Raw genomic sequence first — 26795 nt, forward strand, 5'->3', positions numbered from 1 at the left:
GACCATGCTCTGGGTGCAGACCTTGATGCTGATATCCAACCTGGACCTGCCCTGGTGCAGCCTCAGGCCATTCTCTCGGAGAGAGCAGTGTCTGTCTCTCAGGAGGAAGCTGCAGGCCGTGATGGGGTCTCCCCACAGTCTCCTCCAGGCTGAGCAGACTAAGTGCCCTCAGCCTCCTCACACGGCTTCCCTTCAAGGGCCTTCACCATGCTCGTGGCCTCCTTTGGACAGGAGCTTGAGCTCTTTCTTGTACTGTGGTGCCCAAAACTGCACAAAGAACTCAAGGTGTGTGCTCAATTCATATTTATTGTTAACTCCTTGCCATGGCCAAGCAGGCAGAGCCCATTCCACAGATGAGCCTTCTCCCCCCACAGCGCAGCCCCTGAGGGACCAAGCCCCAACCCCACGGGCCCAGCCGCCATGTCCCCCTCCATCCCAGGAGCCCCCGCGCTGCTCGGACCGTCATTCCCTTCACCTCGCCCAGGGCCCCGCAAGGCTATCGCTCCCCGGGGCCGTTACTCGGCGCCGTTTCAGGCCTCAGCACCGCCCGCACCGCCCCCGCCTGGGCCGAGGCGGGCACACGGACACGGGGCCGCGGCCCCACACGGACACACACCCCCCGCCATACGGGCCTGGCTGAGGGTGCCGCGCGCCCCGACCAGCGCCGCTCAGGCCGCGCGATCTGATTGGCCGGCAGTGCCGGTCACTCAGGCGCGCGGCGCGGCACCGCGCGACCCGATTGGCCGCCAGGGCGGTCACTTCGGCGCGCGCCGGGCGGGGTGCGGCGGAGGGGGGGAGGCGGGACCTCGGCTCCGCAACTGCCGGGTTCGCGCGCGCCCCGCGCCACTGCGGCTGCGCGCGCGCGGGGCCGTTACAGAGGCGGCGGCGGCGGCGGGTGGGCGAGCGAGCGGCGCGCGCCTGCCCCGGGCCCGCTCCCGGCCCCGCCCCTCCCGCGGTCACGTGACGCGGGCCCCGAGCGCTCGCGTGCGAACCGGGCGCCCTGCGCGCGCCCCCCGCGCGCCGCCCGCCGCCGTTTCGGTTTCATTTCCGGCGGCCCCGGGCCCGGAGCGGCGGCGCCGAGCGGAGCCCCCGGCGCTGCCCCCCGCTCCCGCCCAGGGTGGCCACACCCCCGGGCTCGGCGTGAACCGAGCGCCCCCGCCCCGCATACACACACCGCTCCTCCCCCGCCTGCGCCGGCACAGAGAAAGGGAAGGGAGGCGGCGCCGGGCCCGGGTCTCCCGCACCGCGCACAACATGGAGGAGCTGGTGGTGGAGGTGCGGGGCTCCAACGGGGCCTTCTACAAGGTACCGGGTGCTCGCGGCCGGGCCGGGCCCCAGGGGAGGGAGCGGGCACGGCAACGGGAGGAGGAGGAGGAGGCGGCGGCGGCTCCTCCTCCCCGCGCTGAGGGAGAGCGGAGGCCCCGGGGCAGGAAGGAGGAGGGAGAAGCAGGCAGGGGTGGAGGCCGCGGCGGGTCCCTCGCGGTGGCCGCGCAGAGCGAGCCGGGGGCCGCCGGCGCTGAGCGGACTCGAGGCCCGATGAGGAGCGAGAGCGGGGAGGCCTCGGGCCTTCCCCCTTTGTGGGAAGGGGCGCCCGGGGCCGCCTCGTCCCGGGCTGAGCGAGGATCAGCCCTGGGATGGGGCATTAATTGCTAAATCCTCAGCTTTTGTCGCTACTTAAGGAAAGTCTCTCTCGGCGTCCGGGTTTCCAGGAGAGCTGCACTGCATGAGCACGGCCTGCAAGGCGGGGAGGAGGGGGGCCCTCGTTAATGCACATTCCTGATGAAACGCTGTGGTGGATTCTTGCTCCTAATGCCATGCCTGGTGATATTAAAGACAGCATTGCTTGGCCAGATCTATCTGTGCTGAGTCCCTGAATACATATAGATATCAAATCTACCTCTTCTTACTGAAATTATTTAGTGGCATTGCATGTTTGTTTCCCAGCCCTTATGCTTAATAAAGCCAACCCTGAGCCTTGAACATATGAGCGCTGAATATGTTTTATTAATACCGTCTAGTATTGTGTGGCTTTGCATGAGTTGAGTTGTATTAATCAGCGTATTAATAGGGTATAATTTGCAGTTTTACAGAAAATAAAATTCGGATATGGTTGGTTTGGGCCTAGTCTCATTGACCTCTTATCAGCATACCAGGAACAGCCATGGATCAGTTCCTGCAGGTTTCCCATGGTTTAAATGATCCTAGGACTTTAAAAATTGGGCCTAGTTATAGTGCAACATCCAATATTTATGTTAGCATTGAGGGACCGGGTAGAGTTTCACACTCACGTGTTCCTGTGCTAAGCCAGGTAGATAGCCAAATGATGTAGTTCCAACACCTCTGAGTTTTTCTAAGAAAAACAGACCTCTTAAAAGCTTATTTTTAAAATTTGTGTGCTATCCAATTCTGAAAATAATTTTTTTTTTCAAAAAAGAAAAGAAGCAGTATGAGATACAAATCAGTGGTAAATAAGCATCCTGTGAGCTCACGGTGCTGTAGTCAAAGTTCTAGATCTGTATATTGCTTCCTGGAATTAAATAATCTAGCACTTCTAAAAATGTTTTAGGTTTTTAAAGGTACAGTATTTGGTCAGAAAGAAGCAGAAGGAGTAAATGCATTGCACATTAGAACTTTTAATGAGGCTTTCATCAAATTATAGTTACACAATGATGTGAAGGAGATGATGGTAATAATGACATGGTACTTTCTTTAGTGACAAATATTGAATAAACCTGGGAGAATTGAAAGCTTCTGAAACTTTAATTGTTTGTTTTCAGATTTGACACCATGGGGGCCCAATACCCCTTGTGTGTAGGTGAAAGCTTAATCTGAGCATATGTTCATGGAAGCTTGGTCATGATTTAGTGCACCCAGGTTCTAACCAGCCATTGCCCCAAGCAGTATGGTTATGTTTATCTTTTAACTTCTAGAAATTTTGACAGGATTTTTTTTTGTTTGCTCTTTCTCACTAACCAAGCAGCTTTGGTTAAATTGTCTAAAGGGAAAAATGGGCATATGGATTTATCTGTCTTCACCTGAATTACCTCTTGAGATGGAGCATCACATTTAAAATAAATGCAACATTTATTTTTAAAGAATAAAAGAGTGGGAGTTGTTTTACACTCTCATGCAATAATATTCAGTATAAACTAGCAATTTTCCTGTGGTTTCCCCTAATTTGAATTACTTGAATTCTAATTACAGATTTCTCTTTCGTCATGATATCTGACTAACACTCTGTTATAAAGTAATATATCTAATGTTTTTCTTGTGAATTTTATGCCCATCTTAGAGATGGCAATTCAGTTGTAAAAAATGTATGTTGACCCAGCCTAGCAAGAAGTGTGCAGTGATGTCAAGTGTGAAGTTAATTGCAGGATGATTTTATTTTTCCATTTTACAAGTTTCTTTAAGCAGCCTCCTGAGAAGTGATTTACAGCAGTAATGTTTCAAACAAACCAAAAGCAAAACAATTCTTTTATTCAATCTCATGTTTTACTGATAACAGGTGAAGATTTATTTGGCTTTGAATAATTCTGAATTAATGAGAATACGTAAATTTTTTGGAAAAATACACCTCTCCTGTTACTAAGACATGGAAGGGGGTGGAGTATGAGGCTGCTGTAGTCAGGATGGGATGAAGTGGCTCAAGTAGGCACCCAGTTGTGCCTACACTTCAGCTTTTCATATCCTCCTTGCAGGTCTCTCTGAGGACCTAAACATTTTTGAGTGTACCCACCAACATCATCTGGATCTTTACAGTACAAAACTGCCCACATAAGCCCTGCTGAAAGTAACAAACCAGTGTTTTCTGAGATACATCCAGAGGATTCATGTCCCACACAAAGCATAGGAGATGGTTGGAGGATGCCTTCATAGCCAGCTGTGAGATCTGAATTCAAATTTCATTCTGGTCAGGTGCACTGGAATACTGGAGTGTGCTGATGTGACTGCTGTAGTGCAGGCTGGTTCTTTCTGAATGGAATTCAAATACTGCTTAGTGCATACTCTGTACTTTGATGATTTTTTTCCTCCTTGCCTAAGATGAATGATTCCATGGAAAGCACAGTGCAGTAAGTGGGCATGATTCAGGGATAATTGACAGTCTGGTACCTAGACATGCTTAGTCATGACTTGCTGTGTGCTTGGGCCCAGAATCCTTGGAAAGAAAATGTTAGATTTCCTTACTTATTCCATGAAGCCTGGTCCAACAAGCACCAGGACTGTGAATCCAGGGAGAGGAAATTGCCTTTTTGCAGCTCACAGCCAGGTAACTAGATCTTGAAGGTGTGCAGTATTAGCACATATCTTCTTAATCTCTTTTCTTGTATGGGAGTAGTAAATTGGGTTTTGAAGTTCTTATTCACAGAGGACTAATAGACAGCCTTTGCCTTATCTTTTTGGGATTATCTTGAGGTGTTTCCCTCTAAAAGGGGACGTGCTGGATGCCTTTCCAACATGGGATTGATTTTTCTTTTTGAGTTTGGGAGTGATTCTCTCTTGTGTCCTCTGCTAAAGATGGAAAACATCCGTTTGAGGCAGTCAGTTTTGTGATGGTGTTTGTTGTTAATATCTCTGTGTTGTCTGTAACCCAATTTTTGCCACTTCTTGCTCTGTAACCTTGTGAAAATCTTCCACTTTTTATCCCAGTAGTTTCAGCGCCTTGCTGTCGTTTGCTTGGTTTTATAGATAACTTCATTGAAGCTACAGCTGATAAAATAATTCATCTTTCTTACCACTTTATTACTCCAGGTCTCACTATTAGCAGCTGTTCCTGTGGCCCTCTATCCATTTTTTTCTTTCACTGTTCCATCCAGACACCTCAGCCAATATCTGCAGTCTCTTTGTACATTCATGAGCTGTCTGCTCAGTCCATCTGAGGATGACCACCTGTACGCTTTTTCCCTGTCTGGTGACCATTTCTGTGACTTTTTCTTCTCCCTATTCTGTTCCTTTGTATGTCCAGCCTTTCTCAGACTTGATTATACACCGAGTTCCCTTTTGACATTCTCCTTCCAACAGGTATGAAATGTTACACAATGGTTACACTAACAGTAGATGCACGTTTGTTATCAACACAGCCTTTTTATGTTAAAAAGCATATTTTCCCTACTTTCCCTTCTTACAGTTAATTATCCTCCTTTATTAAAATGGTTGACAATGCTCACATCTGATGATGTGAGCAGACTTTAAAAAAGCAAAATTTCATGGCAGCTGAAGCCTTTATTTTTCCCTTTGAAGTGTCCATCATTCCATTTAGCATAAAAATATGCTGGTGCTTCCAATAATTCTTATTTTTTAAACAAATAATTTGTAAAATTTAAACCATATATTCAGCTATAGCCGTTCTTAGAATGTGAATGTTTATGTGTTTGAGAAATGCCATGCTTTAAACTTTTTTACTTTATAATATCTGAAGCATGGAGAGAAATGAAATGGTTTATGTGACTCAGAGTCAAATTTGGTGTAGAAAATTTGATTTTTTTTTTCCCACATTAGAGAAGAAGAATCAACCTTTGCCATTACAAAATGTGCTTCTGTTCACAATTTTGTGTACTCTTTCTTGTTATTTCTGCTGTTAGCAATAATGGTATGTCAGCTGCTTCAGTCTTTCACTGTCCTGTTACCTCATTTTGCTTCTGTCCAGTTTCACTTTGTTTTTAAGGCATTTCATCTTGGTGTCCAAATTCATCAGAGCCACTGTTCTGTCCCTTCATGGGGGTGCATTTTCAGCTCATGTATCTGCACCCTTATGTTTGAATTTCCATGCCTACTTACACTCCTTATCTAAAAATGGCTGATGAATGGTGATTGTGTTTCTCCTGATACTCCTGTGAGATCGGAGCCTCTTCTCTGCCTTTACTGACATCTGGGGCTGGCTTGTCCTGTCTGTGAATTTGGTTTATGGTGTTAAAGGCTTCATTTCTTTTTAGCATTGTGTGTAATTTCACAAGAATTACAAAAACAAGACTTACAAACAGTTTGGATAAGTATTAATTTTGGTTTCCCAAAGGCATTGCTGCTGAAATATTAGTTTTTTAAGGAAAACTTAGAAATGTTTCAGACCTTTTCTGTTTGAAAATGTACAAATTGAAATATATAGTGCTGAAGAGTCCAATTTTTGTGCTACAGATCAGTTTAAATATTCATATTGGAGGAAAATTGACATGGTGCTGTGGTCCAGATGATGGTAAACTGATGTGATAAGTGTCTGACATTTTTGTGTGTCACAAGAAACTTGAAAACAAGGAGAACCCCCTTTTCTGGATAGGTAGGATTAGACACCCAAATATTAAGGACTGTATTAATAGTCACTAAAATATTTTGCATGATGGTTTTAAGCATAAAGATCACAGAGAGTTGTGCAGACATGTTTCATATATTGCATACTTGAAATTAGTTATTTGGCAAGGCATTGTTCACTTTGTAATTAATTATAAATTTATTCCAATGAACTCTTGTAATTTTGCGAGACTATTAATTAAAAGACAAACCACAGAGTTATGACATCAGTGGTTTTGGCCAGACTGAAGGGAAAACCAGGTATTTATCTGCTTCTGTGGCTGACTCTTCTGAACCTGGTGTAAGCTAAAGAAATTCAGATTTGTGGTTTTCCCTGGCAGCGTCTGCATTGATGCTACCAGTGTAAGGTCAGCAGTTTAACCAGTGTTCCTGGTTCAGGCTCCCTCTGATTTCTGCATTGTGACCAAAGCAATGTGCAAGAGCTGTTTAAGGAGAGCTCAGACAGGACACTGTAGTTCATTCCTCTTTCAGCCAGCTGTATCTCTCAACTTTTACTGTTTCCAGATAATACAATTGCTAAATTCTTTGAAGGTCCAGGCTAGTCTTCAGCTTAACTTAGATTTATTTGTTGCACATCGTGGTTTACTCATTAATGGTAGGTTTTAGCATTATTACCCTTAATGAGGTATATTGCTGTAGCCCCTAGGATTGTGCTCAAGGTGTATTGGAAGTTAGGAGCTCTCTTCCATTTCTCTCTGGATATGAGATGTAGTCTTGCTCTTTGCTGCTGTGCTTGTGAACTTTTCTGCCATTTTCTGTCACTTTTTCAGAGTGCTGATGAGGACACCTTTTGGTGTTTTCATCACCACAAAGGTGATGACTTCTCCCAAAGTACCTTTCATACAAGGAAAGGTGATTTTTTTTGACATTTTATAAATATGAGAAAATTAGGTATGAACAGGTTGTTTCTCAGGGCATGAGTTGTGTTGCTCTTCCCTGTTCTCCTGAAGGCTGTTAAGTGTTCCTGGTATAATTTCTGTGGAATTTGCTTTGTAAAATAATCTCTGCTTTTACATACTTGAGTATTACTATTAATCCTTGTCCAGTCTGTGGCACAAAGGAGCCATGCCTACTGTCTGGTAGTGATCATAGTGGTTTTCAGGTGTTAAAGGCATTCATTTCAGCTGCATCTGGAAGAATAAGTGGCACTTTACTACCATTGGAGACACGTGGGTGAAGCCTTTGAAGGTGATCTGTGTAATGTGAAATGAGTCAGGACTACTATTGTATTGTTCAAATGCCTCTCCAGTTCTGGAATCTTCTTACAGAATACACCACAATATGAAACATGAGCTAAATGTATCAATAATGATCACCTGAGAGCTCTGTTGCCTCTTCATGTAAATACCTTTTCTGTACTGCTATGAACATGATCTTGAGATGTGGCCTTAAGTCGTCTTTATACCATGGCATTGAAAAACATCAGCTGTGCTTGTAATCCCCTTTGAAGGAATATGGAATTTTGAAATTCATAATTATGCAAATACATTTGGAGACTTTTAAAAGTCTCCTTGGTTTGCTGGCAATAATAAGTCTTGTTCTTAAGAGTATTGAGAGGCAAGCAAGGTGTAAAATAATTTTTTGCTGTTATCACTGTGGCTTTTCTTCGACTTCTTTTCTTCAACTTCACAGTGGCATTGGTTATGTTTCAGTTCTCAACCTGGATGGATTTTTCCTTGTACTGAATGACTCTGGGTGATGACATTCACATGTATTACCACTTCATTTTAGCCAGTTCTTGGAGCTCTGTATTAGCCCATGTCAGGTGTTGCTCTTTTTTGATACTAAAATACTGCTGCAACTCAGGAAATATTTTGGAGTACTTTGTAAAGCAAAAATAGCAAAAGAATTTCTTAAAAATCATTTAGGTTCCAAATAAGAGAGACTCTTACCTTCTTGTAAGAGATAAGATCTCTTCTTGTCTTGGAAGCTTGCAAGGGCAAGAATAATAAAATGGAGAAAAATAAAATGTTCATTAATTAATTCTTCCAAAGAAGTGGTAGTTGCTGCTAAATTAGTTTCAATTTACTGAGATGTTTTTAATCTACGAAGGTGGATCTCCATTAGTAGAAAAAATTTTTCTATTCTTTCATGTTCATGGGCTTTTATTTACCTACCTTGCAATGATACTATGTGTGGACTAATGTTAGTGGAATACTCAGCACTTCAGCACCTTGTTTTAGAAGTTCATAGAGGTCCTTTAAAAATAAAGAATAAAACCTCCATGATCTTTTCATCCCTGGTTAACCTGTGACCTCCATTGTTTCATGCTGAGAAAAATATTTTCATTGGTACATCCCAAAGTTGTGAGTATGCTGGTCTTGCTGTTCTGTAGATGGGGAATGGGGGAAGCATTTGGGGCTTTAAGCTAAATATTGACAAATCCAAATCAGGCAGTGGAGTGCTTAAGGCAGGAGGAGCCCTCAGTGCTGAATTCTAGTTCTGTCTCTGCTTTGTGGTGGCACGGAGAGCACAGCTGCTGTCCCTCCCCCAGGAGACAAGGGAAGGGAGGCCCCAGGGCATTTATCTAAAGTTTGTGCTCTACAGACTTAGTGTGGTGAAGTAAATATGGGGAAGACACTGCTGAAATTGATATAGATGAGTTTTGCTGGTGCAATGTTCAAATGTACTTTGAGGTAAAGAAGGAAGAGACAGGACCTGGAGGTTTTGTGGGCTTTGGTGTCATTTGTTTTTTGAGGAATACTGATGTTTAATTTCTGTGCCTGTCTATACATTAAATGTGATTATAAAAACCAAACATTTAAAAATCTTGAACTATCTTGTCATTTCCTACTAACCTTTCCTGTTGCTTCTAAAAAGTAGAAATAATGTCTTCACAGCTGAGGCATTCTGTTTGTGTATCAGTGTGCTGCCAATCATGGACCCAAGGAGGTTATCAGCTTTCAGTATGTGTTTTATATAAGTCTGTTGCAAGATTAAAAAGGTTGACTTTAAAACATACTTTCATTGTGAGAGTCATCAATATTTGTAGAAAGGAGGTGTTTTACAGGCTTAAAATTACTTTTAAAAGTGTCTATAAACAGACATAATTATACTTTGTTTCCTCCACAGGCATTTGTAAAGGATGTGCATGAAGATTCAATAACAGTTTCATTTGAAAACAAGTAAGTGTATTGCTGGTGTTGTACCTGTAAATGACAGAGTATCAACCTTGCATTTGATTGACCTAAATATGGCTTAGTGCAGAGTAGTGTATATTAGATACACTAAACTTGCTGCTGGCATGTTTTACAGTTATATTTAGTATCTACTGTTTTGTGATATTTCTGTATAAATGCCTTTAAATACTTATAAATTATTTAAATATTTCTGTATAAACTTTCTGTATAAATTATTTAAATACTTTCAAGTGCAAAACCATAGTAACATGGGTTTTACTGGGAAGATAATCATGTTGTCACTGAATTTACCTGATGACAATCTATGTTTGAGTAAGTCAGCAGTTGTACTATTACTGACTCTTTCACGTGTGAATGTCTTGCCTTGGTTTTAGAAGATTCCATTATTACAAAATTTGTTCTATAGATAAATGATGAATACCAATTTTCTCATCTAGAAACTAAAATTATCCAGTCTCCATTGAAGAAACTGAAAATGAAAACAGTATTCAGACTGGATCCTGATCAAATTTTCATTACCTGTAGTAGAACCAAAGAAATAGAAGATACAGACCTCTTTTGAAGGAAGTGTCCAAATATGTTATGGAATGTTTTTTATCTGTGTTTCTAATGTTGGGGTTAAAAACCATCCCTGTAAATAGAGGAGGGGCTTCTACTAGAAGATTCAAAAGATTGCAGGGGGAATCAGGGTTTCATTTAAGATGCTTAGTGGTCATTTAGATGTGATTTTTTTTCTTATTATGTATACATTGGATCACATTACCTTTAATGCATATATGCACAAAAGCTCCACTGAATTTGAAACTGTAAAATTATTGGATTAAAAATGTTTGACTTTGTTTACAAAGAAGATGAAAATATTTAGAGCATTCACAGTGATTTTTGTTTGCAGCTGGCAACCAGAGAGACAAATCCCATTCCATGATGTGAGGTTCCCACCACCTGCAGGCTATAATAAAGACATAAATGAAAGCGATGAAGTAGAGGTGTGTATGCTCCATTAACAGCTCTTGTCTTGAGAAGTGAGAGAACTTGCTGTGAAAAATGTCAGCCAAGCCACGGAAGGTTTGCTTCCATGTTAGGTGATGTCACCTCCTTTGATTCCAAGTACTGCAGAAAGCACAGTGTCAGGCACATCTCCAAAGCCAGAGTCTGACAGTAATAAACCATGCCAATTCCATGTACCACAAAAGGCCGTGTACAATTCCATGTACCATGAGTTACAAATAGGCTGATTTATAGACGTGATCAATGTTGCAGTGTTTACAGATCAGTCCTTTTTAGGACATTTAATTCAGAAATATGAATGAACTGTGGTTATTAAGCTGTAAGGTAATAATGTCTCTGTTACCAAAGCTTCAAGCTGAATCATAATTTGCATTATATGTGTGTGTACATAAAAACATAGAAATATATGTGTATATGTAAATACTTACATGTATATGCAAAGAGATTGACTTTAAACAGCATATTTCTAAAACCTCCTTATTTTATAAAATTGTAACATTTATTTTCATAATTAATTTAAAGAAAGAGGGCTTGCAAGATTTGCATTCTGCTTGCATGCTCTATAGACTTTTAATTTGAAAAATAAGAAAATGGCAAAACTTCTGTAATATAGGTGTGGCTGATAGCATATATGTGCTAAAGAAGTGCAGATATGTAACCTCCCTCTCACCCACTGGTAGGACTTCATCAGACCTACACACAATTAGAAATACTATTGATTAAATATTAACAGATGTAAAAGTCTGAATTATCTCTCTTTTAACTGCATGCAAGACTGAGGCAGCTACTGCAGTAGATTGGGCACTGTATTATTTATTATTATTTGTCCATACAATCTTGCTGTTACATGCTTTCTGTGTTGTGCTCAGAGACTTTTTGTACTAAGATGTTTTGCTGGGTTTTGTTCCTATGGAGTTCCTGATCATATTAGTGTCAGCTTTTGTGATGTCTTTTAAGGATATAATGTATGTATTTTGTTCAGGTTTATTCCAGGGCAAATGAAAAAGAACCCTGCTGTTGGTGGTTGGCTAAAGTGAGAATGATAAAGGGTGAGGTAGGAGTATGCATATATACATATATATATTTTTTTTATATTGACTTATACTTTTTTCTTTCTTTTCTCTTTATATATTGATGTACACTATGGTTTGAACTAATCTCTATTCATTTTTTTAAGAGTTTCTTGATTAGGACAATTGCAATTACCATTAACCTTAACCTGAGAAGTCAAATTTGACTTGTACAGTTAACAAAAGTACCTTTTCCTTAATAGTGTAATGCTCACTCATGTCATAAAATATGTGGCTTGGATGATTTTATTATTTTTATATCAGTTCTACGTAATAGAATATGCAGCCTGTGATGCTACATACAACGAAATTGTCACAATTGAGCGTTTGAGATCTGTGAACCCCAATAAACCCGCAACAAAAGATACTTTTCATAAAATCAAACTGGCAGTTCCTGAAGATTTAAGGCAAATGTAAGTACAAGCGTTTCTTTATAACTTGTTTCAGAATGTGGGTAACTTCTTAAGCCTGAGACAAGAAGAATAATAATGCTTTCTACCACTCTAAATTAACTTATTGCAATGTAAAAAATACAAATATTCATGTGGTCATACTTCAGAAATAGAAACAATGATTTTTTGAATTGTGGTTTATTCCTGGAGGAAGAAACACTTTCTTCAAAATTTTAAGGTTTATGTGTGATACAGATTAAGATTTTCACTCTTAGCACTGTTCACTGGTCTGCACAGGTTAATCTGAATCCATTCTTGGTCAATTTTTGTTATTTGATGATGGCTCTGGGAATAGTTGAACAATAATGAAACCTCCCAGAGTATGATACAAAGCCAGCTAACTTTCTCCTAGGCCATGGACCTGTTGTTGTAATGTAGTTACAGCTCTAAAAGTCACAATAATACTGACTCCCCTTGTTTACCTTCAGGTCACTTTCTGCTTTCCTTAAGATGTATGTTATTGTCTCAGTGTGGGATGAGTTATAAATTCAGGTTAGACTAAAACTTCCTGAAGTTAGTGTTACAGCATACACAAGTAGACACAGGAAACCTGGAGAAGCCAAGCACAGCATGAGATGAGCATATGGTCCTTAGAATGCTGCAGGGGTTAAAATGAAATCACACATTTTAATGGTTCATGATGTGTTTGAAATCTTGAACTTGCTGATCATAGTGATTATAGTTTTTAATGTAGTTTTGTCTAACTTGTCATTCCACAGATTTACATACAGAAAATTTCTGAAATATTTCTAATCCTACTCATGTGAAAGCAAATGAAAAAAAAATTAGTAAAATAAATTAGAATAGAATAAAATAACACCTGCTTTGAAAGGGACAGCTTGCAAATCTTTATTTACATTCTTTGTATTAAGGAATTAATCTTTTTGGCTGTTAACCATAAATGCAGTGGTTACTATTTTTAACTTTGTTACATTTTTATTCCTAGGTGTGCCAAAGAATCTGCACATAAGGACTTCAAAAAGGCAGTTGGAGCTTTTTCTGTAACATATGATTCTGAAAACCACCAGCTTATTATTTTGGTAAGTACAAATGTTTTACTGGAGCATTGGCAGTGGTTTGTTTCACGAGTCCATGTGTAAAGCACTGTTGTGTTTATTCCCAATGCAGTCGATCAACGACGTGACCACGAAGCGAGCCAACATGCTCATTGATATGCACTTTCGGAGTCTGCGCACCAAGCTATCCCTGATACTGAGAAATGAAGAAGCCAGCAAACAGCTGGAGGTATGTTGCTTGTCTTCCCTGAAGTAATTTGAGTGAAACAGATAATAAAAAAAATCCCTGATGTGTTTCTTAGCTGGTGGGACTTGCATTGAGGTGAAAGTATTGATGTATTGATAATAATCTGGGTGGTAAAAAAGGCAGGTGGAAGTGTCATCCAACAAAGATCTTTACAGTTACAAGGCCTGTTCTTTCAAAGACTCATCAGCAGGATTTTGTGGGGGATTGAATACAGCTATGTAGATACACATACATGTGTATTTCTTTCATATTTTGAAGCATAAAATAGCCATCATTGCACAAATAATGCCATATATTTGGTAGCTTTAAAAATAGATGGGAGTGAATATGTTATGATCCTGATAGGACTAGAACTGGATCTAGCAAAATAATACAGTGAAAATGAGATGAAGGGGGTGAAAACTGATGCTGGTAGAATGTATGAAGGGATAGGTTTGTCTATAGATAAAATGTTAGGAAATAATCTTACAGCAGATACAGCTTCTGATACTCCTGTGACTGGTGAGTGGGTGTTGACTGGCAAGAAGCTTGAGTCATCCTTGTCCATGGGTAAAAGAAAAAAAAAAAAAAAGAAAAGAGTAGGCAAGGAAATAAGAGGGTTTTTTTTATACACCAGGATTAACATTTCTTCATGGTTTTTCTCCTATCTACGAATTAGAAAAAATAGCAATATTTATGAAAACTTTTTAGATTCACTGTCAAGAATCAGAGATACCACTTAAACTCCTGTAACTCAGTTTGACACAGGTGTATACCAGCAGTGTTTCTGCAGAGCCAGGTTTCATTCCCCTTTCCCAGGGGTTCCATCTGTTTGGAGTGGGATGTCATGTTCAGCCCTTGTGTGTCCAGTGGGCATACTCACTGTTACAAGAACTTCTCACTTCTGCTCTTCCCTCTTTTGTATCTTGATTTCTGTGTTTGAGAGCTGAAATCTAGGTTTGTTTGGGTTTTCATTTTTCTCAAGATGAGGGATGGACCAGTTTCTCCTCACTGGTGTTCCTTACTGAGCACCCCATTGTAGCTCTTCAGTAATCATTCTTCTTTATCCTCCAGAACTGACAGTTGTGTGGGCAGTTTACCTCTTGAAGTGCAAAGTATTATTTTGGAGGTGGGAAGAACAACAGCCTCTTTAGAGCTAATTCTCTTTACATGCCCCCACAAATACATGCACTAACAACTGTTGTCATTGATTCCTTTCCCAAACTAATCTTGGATTCTTCTTGTCATTGTAGCACTGAGTCTTTTTGCTGCTGTGAAAGTCTCAAACTTGATTTGGTTCTCACTGGAAAACCATTGTTGAACTTCAGTTTCTACCTAAGTACTTAAATAAAGGTTGTGAGATAAATATATACAGTTAAAATTTGTGTGACAGAAGTTGGCTGCTATTTTTCATTTTGGCATTTGTGTTTCTTGTAGTTAGAGTAAATATAAAATCAGTTTCATCCAAAGTTGAAAGGAAGAGCTTCAGATAATAAAAATCATACTCATGATTATTGTTGAGACACTGACATACCAGACTGCACATGTCCATCTGCAGAAAAAATATTTAGTGAACACTTTGGGCTTTACTGCATTACTAATAGCAGCTCACTGTTTTCATCAAGTAAACCTTTTTATGTGTCTCATAGTCACTGAGCTTTCAAAGTCTGCCCCTTCTTTTCTTCCAGCAGTTTTACCTATTTTGTTTCCTGAGTCATTATCGCTAGACCAGCTTCTTTTGTTCAGTGGAGTTTTTTTCTTCCTATTTGTTGCACCTTCTTTTTTGCATATTATCTTCTTGACTTGCATGGCTCTACTTCTCAAACATGGCTTTTAGAGCATCAAGTGGGTCTCATTTTGCTGACATTGAACTGCTAATTTGAAGTGTGCTTATGTATGTCTTGACAGTAGTTACAGCTTCAATTGCAATGCAGAAACATGGACAGGATTATATCTCTTGGCTTTTATCTTGTTTCTTCCTTGCAAAACACTCCTTCCTTAATAGATTATCACAGTTGGAAATTCTCTGTCTTCCCACAATGCATTAAACAATTGTTGCTTTCCTGTGTTCTGTTATGCTCATGCTTGTGAGTGCTCAGTATGACCCTTCTGTCTGGGTAGATGTGTGATTCCTGGCTGAAATTCTGAACGTATTTGTTCTCTGAATTCAAACACTTTTTGTGTTGTCATGCATAGGCACGGATTCTTCATTTTTTTAAAGTGCAGTAGATATCCACAGCTGCTCTGTTTTATATATAATTGTGTCAGTCATTGAGTTATTACAGTTTCACCCACCTGTTGAAATTGGTGCAGGTTTTTTCTTGGAGATTGTAAGGTTTGCTTTAATAATCACCACAGTTACTGTTTCACTACCTTATGAGTGCTGTCTTCCCTAGTAACACCTGATAGCTGTAGCTATTAAAGGGTAATTCAGAATGGAGGTGTCAACACAGCTAGAGGCCAGCCTTATGTTAACATTTAAAACATTTCTGAAGGAGACTCCTTGGTGGTTTTGAAGCTAAAATAAGAGCAGTAAAGGGATTGAGTAAATAAAAAGTAGGCTAAGCACCTGATTGAATAATAGGCTTGAAATTTATGTTGATTTCTCTCTCCAGTGTGCTGGAGAGACAATCAAAGGGAGCTGACATGAGATTTTTCTTCAGAGTTCTAGGCAACTTGCATCCCGGTTCCATGAACAGTTTGTAGTACGTGAAGACCTAATGGGTTTGGCCATTGGCACTCATGGTGCTAATATTCAGCAAGCCAGAAAAGTCCCTGGAGTGACTGCCATTGATCTTGATGAAGATACTTGTACATTCCATATTTATGGAGAGGTGAGTTCCCTTCTCTGTCGTTTCCGAAAATACCTGAAGGAAACAAGCGAACAAAAACCTTGGGGAAATGTGTCTTGTTTCTTACACTTCTTTCTATTGTAGGATCAAGATGCTGTGAAAAAGGCAAGAAGTTACCTTGAATTTGCTGAAGATGTCATACAAGTCCCAAGGAATTTAGTAGGTAAGTCATTTCTGGAGGCTGCCTGTGTGGAAGTAAGGAAAAATGCCTTCTGAGAACTGCACTGAACTGGAAGCAATGTGCTGATGCTCAAGTACAAGGTAGAATAATTTCTGGATTGAGCTAGAGAATTATTTACTTCCCCCAAACAAGTCCAGACAGTAGTTGAGCTATAGAAGAGATGAATCTGCAGTCTCCTATTTTCCAAGTATATTTTGAATAATTTCTTTGACTTATATTTGTTTTTTTTTTCCCCTGTCCTTTTAGAGATGTTTAGAAGCAGCACTGTGAGATGAACTAGGTATCAGTGATGAAGAAAATTTAAAATACTTCCATTGCCAAACAATTAAAAATGTCTTAAAAACGCAGCCCTTGTATATGTGGAGAAGTATTTTAATAAGCTTTTGATGCTACAGAGCAAAATAAAAATACATTATTTCATTCAGTAGATTAGAAAAGAGCAGAGAAGACATTTTATGGTAAAACATAGCCCTGAAAGCAAATGCTTTAATAGGTTGTCAGGGAGTGTATGAAATCTGGTGTTGAAGCAGTGTGAAATTCTGCAGCAGGACAAGTCCTAAGGAATGTGGCAGCTCAGCTCTGGAATTGATTAAAAACAGTTTTCCCTTCTTTATTCCCCCCTGTTTTTACTGGTGATAAGTGAAAATGATAAGCTGCCATCATTATTTTAATGTGAGGTCTTAAAGTCTGTTTCTCTTTAGAACTTAGCAATTATATTTCTTTGGCAGGTTTTCATTTCTACTCTTCTTGACAAGGATCCTTTAGAATATAACTTTGGCTTAACCCTATATTATGTCTGAAATAAGCTATGTTGAATAATTTGGCATTTAAAATTCCTAGTAATTTGCTTTAAAAATGCAGAAGGCTTTTTTAGATAGATGTATATACTGATACTTTTTCATCTAAAGAAAATGCAAACAAACCACCTTTTTCTATTTAATTATATTTTTAAAAATTCAAACTGAAAAAAGTCAAACAAAGGAGAAACCCACCCAAGATGGTATTTATTTTTTAAAGTCTGTATGGACATTTTTATTTGAAAATATTTGTGTGTGTTGCCAAATCCTCACAAAAGCTTGGATTGGAGTAACTGATGTAAGTTGTGAAGGTTTTGAGTGATTTATTTTTTAAATCATTACCAAGGCTTTTTTACATTTATTAGTAAGGTGCTGTTCCATTTGCCAGTAATATATAATGAAATAAAGTATTCAGATAAAGTACTCAGAAATAGTTTTTGATAATCAAAACAGCCTTTGTCATTGAGGAGGAACTTACTGGGCATATTTTGTCATCTTTTCTGCAAATATTCATGTCAGACAAGTTGAAACACAAAAATGAAACTTTATTTAGCTTTGAATGATAGGAGCAATAGGAGTCTCTTGTAACTAAAAGTGGTATTTAAATTCTTCTTCATGGATTAATTGTATCAGTCAAACAGTAGCTCTTATGCACTTGGGGTTTTTACCTCTAATTTAGTGATGTGCCAATGAAAAACGATCATGTCTTAAGACATGTTCAACAGTTTGTTAAATAAAAATACTTTTTTTGTTCCATCCAGAAAACATGTTTGACATCACTCTTTAAAGCTTTTCTTGAAAGCTGTGATTGAAGGATGTGTCTTCCCTCATCACAGCCCAGGCAGCTTCGTTTTCCTGCCAGTTTGCAGCACGTTGTTTTGCTGAGATGGGAGAGAGCTAAATTTTCATTTTCCTTGTCTCACAGTAGAATGTCTGCTTCAGAAGATACATGTCTGCATTACTGGCATTGGAGTATAATTTATTTCCATTTTTATCCTGGAATTTTTAGTGAATTATAAACTACTGGCAAAAATGTCTGAAAACCTCAGTTTTAGAGAATTTTACATCTGCCTCAGACCGTATCTTTGGTAGTGTTTGATCAACTAAGATTTTGTAAATGAACTAAGTTTTGCTTACACAAGGAGTAGTTCCAGCAGATGTTAAGGCACTGTAAAATGATTTTTGTTTGTTTTGATTGGCTATTTTAAATGCAAACAGAAATATTTGTAATTTTTGAAGTTATTTTAAACCTACCAAAGCAAAGCCAAATAAGCATTCAAGGTATCAAGTATTTCTGTAATCAATATGTTTTATAAGTTACCACCACAAGCTTATGTGAACATTTTAGTTTGTGGCTTATTAGCTAAATCTTTGTTGTAGAGGATCAAGTTCTTGCACTGGCACTTAAATAGTCCTGTCTAATTAGAGTATAGCAATACTCTCAGGTTGAATGTTCTGTATGTTCTTTCTGTAGGAAAAGTAATAGGAAAAAATGGAAAACTGATTCAGGAGATAGTGGACAAATCTGGCGTTGTAAGAGTGAGAATTGAGGCTGAAAATGATAAAAATATTCCACAAGAAGAGGTATGTTTTCAGTTAATTTAATTTTTCTTTTTGTTAATTGGTTATATTCTACCCAATTATCAAGTAATTTCTTCCTTGTATCTTTGTAGTTGTAAGATAAGTGATTAATGTGTTTTCTCATGGATTCTATCTTTTTCTATTAATGCTGAGGAATAAAAATTTGGAATATAATTTTTTATATAAATTTGGCTTCTCTGTTTTAGAAAAAAGCTTTGTGAAATTTATTGGTGGTGCACCTTCTTAGAGATTTCATGTGGTTCCTGTTAGAAGCAATGACATTTCCCAGCATGTGCTATAAATCCATATATATGAAACTTACTGATTTCATTCATTAATCTTCTTTGAGTTTGATTTCTTAGCTTTTTACCTGGTTTAATTTTTCATTGCAATTTTTTTCTGTTGAAATGAAAAACTTGTGCCTTATGTTAAATCTCTGCTTTTAAAAAATACTACCTAGGTTCACAAGAGCCTGTAAATTATAACCTAAAGAAAAAACAAGCATGAACACTTTGAAAGCCCAGGTTTGCACAGGAGGGCTGGCAGCCTTGCAGAGGGCCTGAATGAAGTCTCAAACATTGTCATTTGAGGCACTTCTGTGTAGGGCTGCATTGAGGGGCAAGGTTGTGGTATGCAAAAAATCTTACAGCATGAAGGTCTTGACATCTCAATGCAAAAAGACTCCCTGCAGTTCCAGGTGTGAAATGTGCTTAAAGAAAACTGAACTGCCTTTCATTTACCTCAGAATCCAAATATGTACCAGCTAAGAACCTTTGCACTTTGGATAAGCTATGAAATGTGGTTTCTTATATTCTTGCTTGAGTAGTTATTTCCTCTGCTGTTTTATCGCTGTAGGACTTAGTGGAAATCCACAATCCAATTTCCATCTTTCTATACAGAGTGGCTAGGCAATTACTAAGGGTTTTTTTTACTATTCTACTAGTTTTACATCTGTCTGAAAAGGTAAATGGTCAATATTTAGACTTAAAGGTTTCACTGGTCAGTCGTATTTAATTTCTAAAGAAAAATTCCTGCAGCATAAAATGGGATTAGTTTAATAAGCAAGAGGGTGCTGCTATTGCTGCAGGCTAGAGAATCACAGAAGGGTAAAAGAGCCAGGACTCATGGCTGCAGAGAGTATGTCTGGCTTTTTTATTTTTTTAATTCTGACTTGAAAAAGCTGATTTGCTTACATTTTTCTGTCCAAAATGCAGCTTTGAAGGATTATCTTGAAAGGTCTTTTTTACCTGTCAAGCTCTGCATTCATACTTCTCTTTTACCTGTAATGACATTACTAACACTGGCATTGCTTGCACTGCTTCATGTGTTAGTTGTGTCATCTCAGAAACCTGGATCAGACTTGAACAGGTAAGAGTTGGTACTTGTAAATTGAATGCAGCTTTATTTCAACTATAAAATCCAAATAATCTTTCCATATGTAAATTTGGATATTGCAGCCTTTCTTCTTGTAGTAGAACAGTAGTTCAATTAAATTTTAATACAGCACTTGGTTCTTTTTATGTGACTGAAATGTTAGAATACTGCCCATTAGTTTGAAGTGCAGTTTTATACATCCCATTATTTTATAACAGGCTATCTTCAGGCTTTTCATATTTTAAAATGAGATAGGTACTGTTTGTTACAGTAATGTATATTACTTTTATCTCTGTATTTAGTATGCACGTGAGGGCTGCTCAGTTTCCCCCACTGCAGCCAAGTTGAACATAGGTACTTTTGCTTTGAAGACAAAAATAAGGCTCAATAAATAAGCACTTTGCTGCTTTTGTATGGCTGAAATTGCTTGACATGGTTACCAGCTCATATTCTTAATAGCTGGCATTGTCATACCTTGAATGCACTGCCAGAAGCAACAGAAGCAGTTTCCTTAAATGCCCTCTTAAATCATTTGTCTTGTCATCATTTAATAATTGATACTGTGAGCTAGTTAGTGCCAGTTTAGTAGAAATTTCACTGCTCTTTATCAGGTTGTATAAAATATTTATGAAACTTAAAATACCCCAGATAATAAAACATTTCTGTCAACAATGCCTGTGGCTGAAGAATTTTTAATGCTTATGAAAGTCAGTGTTAATGTTGAGGTTCCTTAGGACTAGAGGACTGTGTATATATTATTTTTCCTGGTTACTTAATGTAGATGTGTAAGGTCTAATGTAAGGGGTTTGCCTGTAAAAGAAAGGGATGGGGGAAGAAAACCAAACACAAGCCTAAAAGGGGAGACAAATTATAGACTGGCCACTCCTGGGCAATCTCAGCACAGTGTGCTTTTAATTTTTAAGACATTAGTGTCTTACATGATTTCACTTCTGCAGCCAACCTTCCTTTGGAATGCAGTTCTGTAAAGGGTGTGTGTACAGTGAAAATGAAAGGCTTCTGTAGAGGTAATGATGAGATAGCAGAACAATCTTTGAGATAATCAGCAGGTGTGCCAGGCTCTGCTCTGCAGTGGCATGGGCTTCAGCAGCTGAGTGTTGGAGATGCTCAGCTTAACCTCTGCAGTCCACAGTGAAGCTTCTCCTGCCCAGGTGCTGCAGCTGCTGGAACAGTCAGGTTCACTTCTTGGGCCTGGGTGGGCTGCACTCACACCTCTGAAATGCTGCAGGGACCTGGCTGAGTGTCAGAAGTTTTGGTGTAGAAATTGTCCTTCTATTGCTAAGGTTTACTTTGTTTTCCACACTCAGTGGAACCTTCTAGACAGTTTTTGTTTTCACCTGCTTTGGCTACCTAAGTTAATCTTTAGGTATTTTGTCTCTCAGTGTCATAATTTCAGACTTTAGAATTTCCAGATTTATATTTTCCATGTGTTTATTGAATCACTTCACATGCTTGAAAGGTAGAAGAACTGTAAGTTAGAAATCATTACCTGAAGTACTAAGTCTTCCTTGAATATTTTTTGGCGCTTTTTTTACAGCTGTACAGATCTTCAAGAAGGATCAGATTTTGTTTTGTGACAGAATGTTAATTTGATTTACTTTTTTAAAAGATCAAAGGTAGACCAAAAGGAGCTGTTGTGAGAGAATGGATGCAGTCAGCAAAGGTGGTATTAGCTTGAAGGGGGAAAACATAGTGTTCTAAATTGACTCTTTTTCACTTGTTCAGAAAAATAAATATTGACATTGTGATGCAAATGATGTAAATCTGCCTATTGAAAAAAAACTCTTTGCAAAAAGGGAATTAGAGTACATGGTGTAGTCAATATCAGAATTAAAATAGACTGTTGTCTCACTTTTTCGTTTTTGCTTATTCATGGTGTAAGAATTGTTTTCAGGTTTTACAGTAGTTTGAATTCATTACCTAATTCAGGATTCAATACCTTATCAATAACCAAAGCCTATTGTTTCTGTGTTTTAGGGCATGGTACCATTTGTGTTTGTAGGAACCAAGGATAGCATCACTAATGCAACTGTTCTTCTGGATTATCATCTTAATTATTTAAAGGTGAGGATAATGATGCTGCTTTACCACTGATTTTTTTTCTATCAATACTTAGGGTGGTAACAGTGTGATGATGATAAACTGTTCAGATCCTGAGACTGTTGAACAATTAGTATTATAAAAGGTTTTCTGTCTGAAAATGAAATGTTTTTAAAAGAATAATTTATCTGAAGAATGGGATGACAACATCTTTCAGGATGCACATTACAAAAGAGTAAGAAAATTAAAAAATCTGTCAAAATGTGCTGCCAGCTTTATATATGAGAGAGTAGCCAATCCTTCATGCAGCTGCAGAGCAAACGGCCTTCCATGCAGAATCTTGTACAGAGTGGACATTTGTTTTAATGCAAAAATGCTAAACTACTTTTTCTGTAATAAATTGACATTTCATACCTGAGTATGTTTTGTAGGCAACTCAGCTTTATATGTTGTGTTTGCCTCTTGGCTCCATAACTTCCTCAGTAGTCTGTGATGAGTGGTCTGTTGTATAGGGAGCAAAAAATATCCCATATTGTTGCTTATAGTTATTTTTGCCTGTGGTGGTTATGGCCAGATGTAACAGGAGGGACAGCTTTGAGTTCATTTAATTAAATAAACTCTTGCATCTGTTTTGAAACCGTTCAGATCATTCATGGTTTATGTCCAGTCAGTGCAGTAGCCATCAGTGAATGTTTTAGAATGCTAAAATTTCTGTACATTGTTAAACTTTTCAATACAGGTAATCAAAGAAGTCAGGAGAAGAAACAACTTTTGTTTTCTTACCAACTCAGTCACTTTTACCTTTTAATTCTGCTTTTGTCAGTGTTTTGGAGCAGAGGTACAACAGCTCTGCAGGTGTCACAAGACAGAGGCAGAGAAGAACCAGATGAAAACTAATACTAAAAATCAAGTTCATTTAAGCAAACTTTTTGTAAAAGATACATAATAGTGCATCAGCATCAAATGTACTGTATCAGCTCAGAGTCATGGTTTTCTTGGTCTGTAAAAAGAAGAAAGCAGACTTGGCTGGAATGACTGTAGTGAATTTTCAGGATCTTGAGAGGACTGACTTAGACCAGGATTCACAGCCTCAGACTGCAGGAAGGTGGACTTTGGCCTGTTCAGGGATCTGCTTGGAAGAATCCCATAGGATAGATTCCTGGAAGGAAAACAGGTTTAGAAGAGCAGCTCTTAAAGCATCACCTCTGAGCTCAAGAATAGTCCATCTTGATATGCAGGTGTTCACACAAAAGTAACAGTAGGGTTGCAGGGATCAGCAAGAAACCTGTGACTAAATTAATATAGGAAAACCAAGGATACCAGGAGTAAAGTCAGGACAGGTGAATCAAATGGACACAATGTGTGTGGGCAGGGATGAGTTTGGAAAGCTGAAGTCCGTCAGGAGTTGAATATGGCAAGGGCTGTGAAGGGGAACAGGGGGAGCTGCTGCAGAGATATTGGCAGCAAAAGGAATATCAAAGAAAATACAGGCCTGCTGCTGGATGGAGATGGGAACTTGCTCACAAACAGGAAGGATGAGATGCTGAATGTCATCCTCAGTTTTAGGGTTTTTTTTTATTTATAAGTTTCATCCTAAGGAACATCAGCCCCTAATACCAATGGGAGAGTCAGGAGCAAGAAGTCTTAGTCTTCCTAAAGGAAGGTTGAGTTAGGGAATATCTTAAGGGGGAGAGAAGAGCCATACACCAAGTCACTGATGGAGTGCATTCCTGAGTACCAGAGCATCTTAACAAAGTCCTGGCTGGGCTAGGTGACCTGCAGAGAATACAGTGTCAGAATGAAACTTCTATCAATAGATTTCTCCCTAATTAAAGAAAAAGGAGATTGCCACTCTGATGTGAGCTAGATAATATCTGAAACTAGCAAAGGTACTTCATGAATATGTGTTGCTGTATCTCTTTTACCCAGTTGTATGTGGGAAGGGTGCTGTGTGCTGATGCTTCTGTGTCTGAGTTACAGCACTTTTCTCTCTATGCTTTTATGCTTCCTCATACTGTTCATTATCATTGTGTAGGGTTTAACAGCAGAGTGCCTTTTAAGGAACAATACTGTTACATCAGAATTGTTTAATAACTGGTGTTATGTGCAGCAGTGTAAAGAGCTTGTGTTCTGATCTGAATGCTTTTTCTTGATACAAACCTAAACTTGTCAACTGTGCCACTGTAAGAATTGTGTTGGTAGCACGTGGACTTGAACATTTGAAAGCCTTTCTGTTAGGCAAGTTATTCTCAAAGCTGATTTACTGTTTGAGTATTAATCAGTTGTAATATTTCAGTGGTTTTTCTCTCTGAGACCCGTGTGTGTGCACGTGCAGATGGTTTACATAGTGGTGGTCCATGACTTGCTGGTTGTGTTTGCACAGGAGGTGGACCAGCTGCGTTTGGAACGATTGCAGATTGATGAGCAACTGCGCCAGATCGGAGCCACTTCGCGGCCCCCCTCGAACCGCCCGGACAAGGACAAAGGGTACATGACGGACGACGGGCCCGGCCTCGGCCGCGGCAGCCGCCCCTACCGGAACCGCGGCCACAGCCGGCGTGGGCCAGGCTACGCTTCAGGTAGGTGCCTCCAGGGACACCTGCACTGCTCAGGGAGGCCTCCTGCTTTTGTGACTGCTTGGAAAAGACTGGACTTAGAGCCGTTTACAATGCAGTTACTATTGAGTGTTAATATTTGAAGATGATACAGAGCTTTATGCTGTAAGAAAGTACTTCCAAGTGTAGTGCTTTCCTGTAATCTACACTGATTTCCATGCAGTTCCTGCTTCTTACAGCATGCTTCTGTCTCCTACATTATGGAGCATAACTAGTTATTCCCTAACTCCTTAGGGCAAGGATTGTTGTTTTAGCTATATTTTGAACAATTCCTGACCATTAAGTCTCAGTTTTCATTTAAGCCTGCGTGGGTCTATCCTAATATAAATATTTATAGGTGAAAATACTGTGTAGCTCAATTTACAGGAAAGCTACTTTCTTCATAATAAATTGAACTTTTATGTTTTAATAGAAGACCATACTCACCAAAATAATGTGTTACTCTTTGAAACCTTGGATAATGCATTAATGAATAGTTTTCCAGATCGTGCTTCTTCAGAGCAATCTATTACTTCATTATCCATAATGTAGGTCAGCTGGTGTTTGTCCTGACTGAAAGGCCTGTAGTGTGAACTTTGTAAGAAAATCATAGCTTACGTTCTGCATATACAAAATTAATGTTTTTGTGATGTTTACTATTTTTAGAAGATGTGAACTCACTTTGCTAATAATATGGGTTATGGGGGGAAAAAATGGGGAAAGGACCAGCTTTTGTCAATAAAGGTGATCTGTTAATTGGAAAAATTGCAATGGCCATTTATTTGAATTGATACATTTCTAGCATTTTGACTTTGTTCTCTTCTTTTGTAGTCTGTTTACAGGCTGTTTCATGATGAAATTTTTTTCTTTTCATAGATGAATTGCAGTGGTGAGAGGAGACAGGACAAGTTACATTCACAACTTTCAGTTGTAGAAATACGAAGGAGTCTAGTCTATTACACTTATGTCTTATTAGATGTCTATTACATTTTGTAGTATGTTCAGTAATCTATTGATATACTGATAAGACCAATTTTAAGCATGTGACACAATTATTTAGCCTTAAACACACAACTAATTTTTATTAGTCTGTCTTGAATTTTGAAGAAGTAATATATATTGTGTACTTTTCTGTATTATGTATGTTATAGAGGCAAAAACATCCCAAAACTGTCCATTAACAAAAAAGAAAGAATTTAAATATATACATTTTGCATTCTACTATAGTAATTCCATGCTAAGCTACACTGGCGTGTTTGGATTTTTTTCATCCTCTTGATAGGAACTAATTCTGAAGCATCAAATGCTTCTGAAACAGAGTCTGATCACAGAGACGAGCTGAGCGATTGGTCGGCGGCCCCGGCGGAGGAGGAGCGGGACAATTACCTGCGCCGGGGGGACGGGCGGAGGCGCGGCGGCGGCGCCCGAGGCCAGGGCGGGCGGGGCCGCGGAGGATTCAAAGGTAAAGCAGAGACTCCCTTTGGAAGCGGCTGTCAGTGAGCGAATCCTAAAGCAAACTCCCTTCTGCCGGCTGCTCCTTTCCTCATCCTCCAAACTCCCCATCTGCTGGCCTCTCCTGACTTTGTCAGTCTTTTAAATGGAGTGTTTTGTTTCAGATGTGTCGAGCATTGAGCAGAGTGGTATAATTCTTTTTGACCTGCTTTAGTTTTGGGGGGGTTTTCGCTATATTTGTTTTCCTAAAATGCCTCTTGGCTCAAGTTTGTCTATCACACATCAACATCAAGGAATCAAATTCTAGTTTGTATGTAGATACAGAAAAATCTTTTAAAATCTGTTTTACTCATTCAGCTGTCCATATTCACATCTTCTTATATTTGATTTTCTTGGAACAGGATAACATTGTAATTTAGGTGTTCAATGGAAAGGACCAGGCAAAAGTAACATGGGAGAACTTTAAAAAGCTAAATATATATACAAGAACATATGATGTTCCATTATATTTATTGGTTAAAATACTTTATTCTGCAGCTCTGCTTATTTCTTGATTATTTTTTTTTTCAAAATATGGGTGCTGCATAATAAAGACAGTAATGTATAATTTAGGAAGCTTATAAGCCATTAAAAAATGAGAAGGTATTAAGCACTGCTGATTGTGTACCTCTCTTCTGTGGTTAATCATTTT

At 39.1% G+C, this 26795-nt stretch overlaps 1 protein-coding gene across 3 annotated transcripts in view; it reads left to right on the plus strand.

Annotated features, from left to right (window-relative positions):
* Positions 1-1037: 1037 nt before the first annotated feature.
* Positions 1038-26795, plus strand: part of FMR1 (fragile X messenger ribonucleoprotein 1) — a 29788-nt gene continuing 4030 nt past the window's right edge. Inside the window, exons 1-13 of one of the 3 annotated variants that reach the window (XM_058814416.1) lie at positions 1038-1305; positions 9376-9428; positions 10336-10429; positions 11434-11505; positions 11786-11934; positions 12920-13013; positions 13102-13218; positions 15879-16049; positions 16152-16230; positions 18520-18629; positions 21996-22082; positions 24442-24637; positions 25971-26114. In XM_058814416.1, coding sequence (XP_058670399.1) covers positions 1255-1305; positions 9376-9428; positions 10336-10429; positions 11434-11505; positions 11786-11934; positions 12920-13013; positions 13102-13218; positions 15879-16049; positions 16152-16230; positions 18520-18629; positions 21996-22082; positions 24442-24637; positions 25971-26114 — 1417 coding nt within the window. In that variant the 5' untranslated portion in view covers positions 1038-1254. Of the gene's footprint in view, positions 1306-9375; positions 9429-10335; positions 10430-11433; positions 11506-11785; positions 11935-12919; positions 13014-13101; positions 13219-15878; positions 16050-16151; positions 16231-18519; positions 18630-21995; positions 22083-24441; positions 24638-25934; positions 26115-26795 lie in introns of all 3 variants that reach the window. The other 2 variants (XM_058814415.1, XM_058814417.1) reach the window with 2 other exon arrangements.

Source organism: Ammospiza caudacuta, chromosome 14 (genome assembly GCF_027887145.1).
Source record: "Ammospiza caudacuta isolate bAmmCau1 chromosome 14, bAmmCau1.pri, whole genome shotgun sequence".
NCBI lineage: Eukaryota > Metazoa > Chordata > Aves > Passeriformes > Passerellidae > Ammospiza > Ammospiza caudacuta.